Source organism: Limulus polyphemus, unplaced genomic scaffold, assembly GCF_000517525.1.
Source record: "Limulus polyphemus unplaced genomic scaffold, Limulus_polyphemus-2.1.2 Scaffold3804, whole genome shotgun sequence".
Lineage (NCBI taxonomy): Eukaryota > Metazoa > Arthropoda > Merostomata > Xiphosura > Limulidae > Limulus > Limulus polyphemus.
The window spans coordinates 62309-70801 of record NW_013669414.1 but is presented as its reverse complement, the minus strand read 5'-3'; the positions used below and the strand labels follow the sequence as shown (position 1 = coordinate 70801).

Sequence of the window (8493 nt, the reverse complement as noted above, 5' to 3'; positions counted from 1 at the left end):
ACAAAGCATTGAGTATCTACATGTTACAGTCATCTAATGTTCATTTATTATTGTGTAGAAATTCCTGTTCCACACTGTACTTAGATTTTTAAAGGAACACAAGATATTTGTAAGAAAGCTAACTTCAAGCGGTAACGATAACATCGTTTAAACTAGAATTATGATGTTTTTTAGCTAATGTAAAATATAGTAGAAACAAATCGACTTTTCAATACTTCTCGGTATCTTATTTAGTATTGTGCAAGAGGTTTGGGTGCAGTATACCAAGCCGTTTTTGTTATAGGCTGGCAACAAAAGAAGAATTACAAACGGGCCGCTTTGAGCGGATTTTGTTGTCCTTGTAAGCCTAACATGAGTGCTTTTTTATTTGTATACAGTCTTAACAGTCAGTAGTAAAGGTTTTAAAAAGTGTTGTTTCAACTGAATCTTTACTGTTTAAGGTATTTTTTGCCGGAATGTTCTATTAGGATTTTGTGCAATTTCTTGCGATCCCTATTATGTACCACTGTCGTGGTTAATGATAACAACTTCGAGTTAACCTTTGTTTTTGTGAAACTTTTCTACAAAATGAATAGGACTACTAAACCTCCTACGCAGCAAGACATCATCAAATACTATTATATGCAAATATTGATATGTTAACGTCAATCATTGCATGATGTAGCTTATTTCAGGTATGCCGCCAGAATCACTTCACGACAGCATAGCGTCCTACTGTCATAGAAATTGATACCAGGCTTCAAAAAGAAAGGACCTACTCCGATAAGCCTACAAGGAAACTGAACTTTTACGTGAATCATATTTTATCACTAACACTCGAAGAGCTAACATTTCACCCCAAAGGTCAGGAAAAACCCTCTAGGTATAGAAAATGACAAGAATTTCGTTCAACTTTTCGGGCACCGAACAAGTCAAGACATGTAAATGTCAATGTGATGCAGCTACACATTCCACGCGAGCATATTTTTAAAATACTCATGGTTCAAGTTTTTTGTTTTTTTTTTTAGTTTTATAAAAAAAAGTTCGGTCGATTACTTATAAAAATTAAGTAAAGTAAAGACAGGAAAAACCAAAAAGCTCCCTTGTTTTTTTCCATGGAGAAATGAAACAAAACTGGTATTAATTCGTAACTAGTTTCTAACGAATCGAAAAAAAATCATTACAATACACATGACTAAGCAAGTCACGTTATAACAACTGATTTTCCCAGGAAAACAAAACATGAAAGATACTTTATGAGAATTTTATCAATCGCAAAGTGAAATGTACTAATATAGACTCAAAGAAACGTCTTTGGTAAAAACATTCATGATAATTTCAGGCTAACTTTTCTATTTTCGTTTTTTTTGTAATTATTCTACTTCATTTCATCGAATGGAAGATAACTTATTAGTGTCGACTTAACTATTGAAACATTGGATGAATTCTTACCAATCTCAACATCAATTTATTAATTTAGCCAGTCTGCTCACAAAACCAAAGTGTTGTATGACTGGTGTTACCAGTGTGTAGTATGTAATGTCAGTGGTGATACTGTGTTGTCTTGTATGACAGGTGTTACCCGGGTGTAATGTGTAATGTCAGTGGTGATACTGTGTTGTCTTGTATGACTGGTGTTACCCGGGTGTAATGTGTAATGTCAGTGGTGATACTGTGTTGTCCTGTATGACTAGTGTTACCAGGGTGTAGTATGTAATGTCAGTAGTGATACTGTGTTGTCTTGTATGACTGGTGTAATGTGTAATGTCAGTGGTGATACTGTGTTGTCCATGGTACTGAAACTCATTTACCATGTTACTTTACTCGGTACTGAAACTCATTTACCATGTTACTTTACTCGGTACTGAAACTCAATTACCATGTTACTTTATGTGGTACTGAAACTCATTTACCATGTTACTTTACTCGGTACTGAAACTCATTTACCATATTACTTTACCACATTCTAAGGCACCGAGTTATTTTGGATTACAGTTATTTTCTATAGGATTAGCCTGTTGGTAGAATGTTATTGTATGCTCTGTGTTTTTATTATTGTATCCTCAGCTTCTTCCAAGTCCTAGGATTCAAGTAGGTGAATCCAGATATGGAACACTATTCACTAACAACATATTACCAACACTGATTACATCCTACACCCTGGTAACCTCAGTCTTACAAGACAACACACTGTAACCACTGGCATTATATACTACACCCTGGAAACACCAGTCATACAAGACAACACAGTATCATCACTGACATTACACATTACACCCTGGTAACACCAGTCATACAAGACAACACAGTATCACCACTGACATTACACATTACACCCTGGTAACACCAGCCATACAACACAACACTGTATCACTACTGGCATTATATACTACACCCTGGTAACACCAGTCATACAATTCAACACAGTATCACCACTGGCATTACACATTACACCCTGGTAACACCAGTCATACAAGTAAAGTAACATGGTAAATGAGTTTCAGTACCGAGTAAAGTAACATGGTAAAGAGTCTCAGTACTGAGTAAAGTAACATGGTCAATGAGTTTCAGTCCCAAGTAAGGTAACACAATGCACTTACAATAAAACAACGTGGTAAATGAGTTAGTTTTTCTGTGATAACACTAGATGCTGATAAGGGTTCATTATGGTGAATGTGCATAATTTTTGTCCCCTTTTTAGAAAAAAAATATTAACATGATAGTGACGAAAGAGTACATCCAATAAAATAATATCCAATTTAAAAAAATCTGAATTATGAAGAGAGGCCAAAATATTGGGTCTCATTACCTGTAATGCATACATCTAGTGGTGACTTTTATTAGGTGTTAAAAACTTGAACAAGCTGTCTATGAATAATCTGTTTTAATAATGAAATGATTGGAAATGCAAAGCTTGAATATTTGAAGATGAGGTCTAGATCTAGATCCACACTTATTTTTTGATAAAAGTAACTGTTCAAACGTTATGAACTAGTGAAATGCAGGGCAGGATTTAACATGTTTATCAGTTCTGAGCAAATGTTGACTGTGTTGCATAAGAATGTGACACAGGGTAAGTATAAAGTAGGCTTGTAACTTTCTTTATCAGTATGGTTTAGTTAAGCTGTTTGGTGTACTACATCTTTAATGGTTCCAGATAAATACGTAAAACAAAAATTTCACAAAGAAATAGTATAAAAATGAATATGAAACCCAATATATCACTATTTATCATCTGTTACAGGGTTATACTAAATTTGGGAAACTCCACCCCTCAAGAGCAACACTTGAAAAGAGCAAATTGAAGAAACTAAACTAGGCTTTTTGTAGAGGTAAACTGTATTCTAAGAGCTTTACAAGTGTAAACAAAGAATACGTTACAATACGTGAATCACACTAAATCTACCATATCCAGTGCTGATAAGGTCTTTTGCATGTTATATGCATTTTTATGGTGTTTTTCATTAGTAGAGTTTTCTAAGTGCTAATGACAGGGTGAATCCACAGCTACACAAGTAAATAGGGCATTAGAAATCCAAATATAACAAGGAGCACACTGAAACTGATCAGTGGTAGAAAAATAAAGTTAGTGAATGTAATACCAAAAAATCATTTCTCATAAACTCTAAATGATAATTTTCAAAAGCTGGTTAACTAAAATAAATGAATACAGCTTAACTTGAAAGGCAATATAATAACATTTGGTAGTGAAATAAGACAAATTAAAAAGTAATCAAACATAGCTAAATAAAAAGAGGCCATGGCCTGACCTTTTTAAAAATTTTGTTAATTTAAATGTAGTGTACGTGTTACCTCATTCTGCATCAGTCATTGATAAAGCAGTGACCAAAAATTGTAATACTAGAGCAACTTAATCTGCATGAAACATCGGTAAAATAAGTAGGCCAACAGTATTGACACCAAATCATCCACAGATGACCTAAGCTGTATTTAGTAGAGCAGCCACTATACTGCAAACTATTGAGACTCGGCCACTGACTGGGAGAACACAGAAGTTCCTTAGTTACTGAAGACCGTGTTACTAGTTGGACCAAATTAGCCACAATAACAAAATTTAGTTTAATGGATGTATCAATTAAGAAAGGAATCCAATAAAACTATTCAGTCCAGTGAAGAATGGAAAAGGCAAGCAGGTGATGCAAATAAATCATGGTTTCACTAGAGAAAAATCTTCCTTGTTAAACAAATTCTCTGTAGCTGTGGGGAAGTGATTTAACTTGAAAAATGTTTGAATAGAAGAATCCAGCAGGTTGTTATAAATAAATTCAGTCAAACTTGATTACTGTCCAATGTGGGATACCTCAGGGCTAAGTGTTAGGACCTTTGCTCTTTTTGATTTAAATCGATAACATAGGTGAAGGAATGGTCAATAAACTGCTTAAATCTGTTGATGATATTAAGGTGTAATTGTGAGGATGCTGTTGCTATTTTATAAAAGTATTTTGATTATTTGGTGAGTTGGGTGAATAAATGAAAGATGGCTTTATATTAAAAAAATAAATACAAGGTGAAACAAGGGGTTACCATAATTTCAATTATAAATGTAATTTTGATCGGAATAAAGTTAACAGTATTGTGAAAGAAAAAGATCTTGGTAGTTTGGTTGATTAGTCTCTTAAGCTATCCAAGCAAAATGTTGCTTCTAGTGGCCCCGCAAATAGGATTTTAGGTTGCATTTACAGAAATGAAAAAAAGTCTAAGTAAGTTATAATTTCATTCTATAGGTCACTGGTCAGGCCTCATATGAAGTATTAAGTCTTGGGTTTCTTACCTTAACCCTATGTACATTGGTAGGGGTCAATATGTGCATGCCACAACCCTTTACATAGTGCCATTCAACATGGTATTATGTATTTGATGTCAGTTATCAACTATTCATTTACCCTACATTACCGATTTTAAGTGATAGTTCATGGTAGAGGAGAGTAAATACCAGATACAGTGTACAGGGATACTGACATACACTAGAGTTCATGGTAAAGGAGAGTAAATACCAGATACAGTGTACAGGGGCACTGAGATACGCTATAGTTCATGGTAGAGGAGAGTAAATACCAGATAGTGTAGAGGGATACTGACATACACTATAGTTCATGGTAGAGGAGAGTAAATACCAGATACAGTGTACAGGGATACTGACATACACTACAGTTCATGGTAGAGAGAGTAAATATCAGATACAGTGTACAGGGATACTGACATACACTATAGTTCATGGTAGAGGAGAGTAAATACCAGATACAGTGTACAGGGATACTGAGATATACTATAGTTCATGGTAGAGGAAAGTAAATACCAGATACAGTGTACAAGGATACTGAAAAAACTGTAGATATTCGATGACGAGGAACACACTTTGAGACTAACAATGGTTGGAGACTGTTTGAATTGGTAATGAAGGAAAACTTTAATATTAGTTTAACATAACAGCAAATGTACAACGTTTCGACAAGGGGTACCTGATGATGACAAAACCTTGTGGAAATGTTGTACATTTGCAGTTATGTTAAACTTATATTAAAGTTTTTTCTTCATTACCCATTCAAGCCGTCTCCAACCATTACTAAACTGTAGATATGCATTTTGGAAGTTATAGAGGTTATACAAATGCAATATGCAAACTGTATAATGGACAAAAGTATTTATATTCTTCACTTGAATATCACCTTGCACTGCAACTTGTCAGAGTCAGACTGAATTTGGTAATCCACAGACATATCTTAAGCACAAATACATTTGTAGCACATTATATTTTTTCTGTTCAAAACACTTTTACATTTGACTCAAAGCTTGTGACGTTTCATGTAGATACACTTAGTAAATTCAGAATTATAGTCAATATTCCATTTGAAATATGGGGTTGGTCTAATGGACCAACCATGTGCACACTCAGTTAAGAATGTCACTGAATTTTTTGGAAAGGGTTCAAAGGAAGGATACAAAGATGATTTCTTGGATGGAAAAGTTGTCATACAAAGACAGGTTTAAGATTTCTGAAATTGTTTTTTCTTGAAAAAAAATTAGATGGAATCCAATTAAGTGTTTAAGATTGTAAAGAGAGTTGATAGTGTTGATGCATCATCTTTTCTTTTTCATGTTGAGAGGTAAGAATGGTAGGACAAGGGGACATATATATCATCAGCAGATTTACTTTTCTGACAGGCTGGTTGGCCAGTGGAATGGGTTATCTTCAGATGTAATGGATGCAGTAAATTCAAGGGAAAGCTTTATAGCTATTTCAAATGTAAGGGCTAGCTTTAAGTAATTTTTTTAAATTTAGTTTAACGGATGTATCGGCTTTTATGGACCGATAGGACCCATGTTGTCTTTAAACTGTATGCTACGAATTCCAATACAGAGTAGTCCTGATAAAATTTTTGATGTTATTCAAATGTCAAAAATTTCATATTCCCATGCAGTAAATTTTAAAATTCAAATTCAGGTTGGTGTTTAAATATTTTGTTTTTGTATTTTCACAAGTGCTAAATCTACTGAAGATAACAATGAAGAAGAAGAAGGACCATTGCGGGCAGCTAAAATTGTGAAGGTTGTTAGCAATTTATTAGGACTTTTATTAATTATTTGGCAAGATAATCATATATATATATTCACATTTTAAATTGTGTTTTCAACCTGCTATTAAATATAAATAAATCACCACCTACACTACTGAAGCCATAGGGTAAACCTTTTTTAAATATTACAACAACCAAAGCTTCCAACTGTTAAGTTGATAAATATTAATAATCCTTGTGATGCAGACAATGAATTCTGGTACCTCATGAATGAAAAATATTTTAGTATTTGTTCAACTTCAACATAAAGCCAAATAAATAAATAAAAAAAACAGCCAAATATACATATTCTGTATAATCTGCATGCCTACGTGTATATATACATCCTTTAGAAACATGTAACTATGCAAACCAAATCCTGTTAGGCCATTCTATAATGAACAGTTTCATGAAACAGCTTATATTTCTCATGTCATGATGAAACCAACCATCTTCATTACAAGTGGACTGGTTTTTATAAGTTACACATTGCTAGGTGTACATATATTTGTAACGACGTGAACGGCTAGTTTCTGTATAGAAACGTAACTGTACAAAAAAAAACGACAAACACTTTAATGTATCACAAAATCTGTTGTAGTAACTTAAAACTAGTTATCTCATAACAGGTAAATTGTACTTTAAAACAATGAAACAGAATTTAAAGTATGTTCTTAGTGTAATAAAGTAACAGTTATACTGCTACAAGTAAAATACAAAACTTTTATATGTAGAGCTTAATATTAATATAAGTATTTACTTTTCAAGTTAGTATACACATATACTATTGAATCCGCTCTAAACACCTTCAGTAGTGGATAATGATTGTTTACAGCAATATTTGTAGAAGTAAAGACAGTCATTTCAGTAGAAAAGTTTTAAAATAAAACTACTCGTAAACTTCAATAACGATTACTTTAGTCTAGTTTAGACCCTTATTATAAACATTACGTACCTCAAGATATGAATTATCAGTAATGTCAAATGTGGCATTTACTTGTTGAAAACTGATGTCTACATGTGGGAAAATGTGGAACCACCTTGATACAGGAGATACTTTGAACCCATAATGTGACGAAAAATTCATAGTTGGTCCTATATATGTCTCGGTTCTAAATAAAAACAAAACAAAAGCAGACAAAAAATGTCTGAGATCAAAGTATTAACTTAATTTAGTAATATCTGGATAGCTAAAAAATTTTGTCTGGTTTAGTAAATCATGCACTTTATTGTTTTTGTTTCAAAATTAACCTTACACTATAACAAAATATTAATTATTTTACAATAGTTAATATCATACAACCATTCTTAACTGACAGTAACATTAACAGCAAAACTCTCACATTAATGTTTTATTGACCATGTGGCATTGGATTAAGAATAAAATTACAAAACACTTGCTCCATAGCGATTCGCCTAATTTACTAAATTACTAATCATTATCAATACATATTAATAATACAATTACCTTAGCCTTAGTTTATTTCATGATTAGTGGCAAAACTATAGTCGTTAATAGAGTCTAGGCCTTATACACACGTAACGTACTACTGCTAGTAGTAGTAATACTAAGTCTAACAAAGTAGTTTAAAAAATCAAGCTTACGACATACACAAGATACAGCTCACAACGATTACAAGTTACAACTGGAGGGGGATAGTAAACCGCGCGACAACCTTGGAACAATGGTAATCTGCTAGTGCTATTTGATAACCATACGCACACACTTAACGTTATTCAAATTCTGAAAATAAAATAATTAGTACTTTATATACCTACGTACTTACTAAAAGTGATGTTGCATCAGTACAATCCAATCCATTGAGAACCGATTGAAAGCTTACTTCGTTTCCTCTTTCACTTTTCAGTACAAAAAAAACACATACATTCTTTCTTGTTACTGTACTTATTACAAGCCTGACATCTGGTGGTGATACAA

General features: G+C 33.1%; 1 protein-coding gene across 1 annotated transcript in view; it reads right to left on the bottom strand.

Annotated features, from left to right (window-relative positions):
- LOC106470069 (protein tweety-like) overlaps positions 1-8256 on the bottom strand; it is a 43388-nt gene extending 35132 nt beyond the window's left edge. Inside the window, exons 1-2 of the mRNA XM_022398615.1 lie at positions 8167-8256; positions 7510-7666 (exon numbers count right to left, since the gene is read on the bottom strand). Of these exons, the coding sequence (XP_022254323.1) occupies positions 7510-7641 (132 nt within the window). The 5' untranslated portion in view covers positions 7642-7666; positions 8167-8256. The remainder of the gene's footprint in view (positions 1-7509; positions 7667-8166) is intronic.
- Positions 8257-8493: the final 237 nt, after the last annotated feature.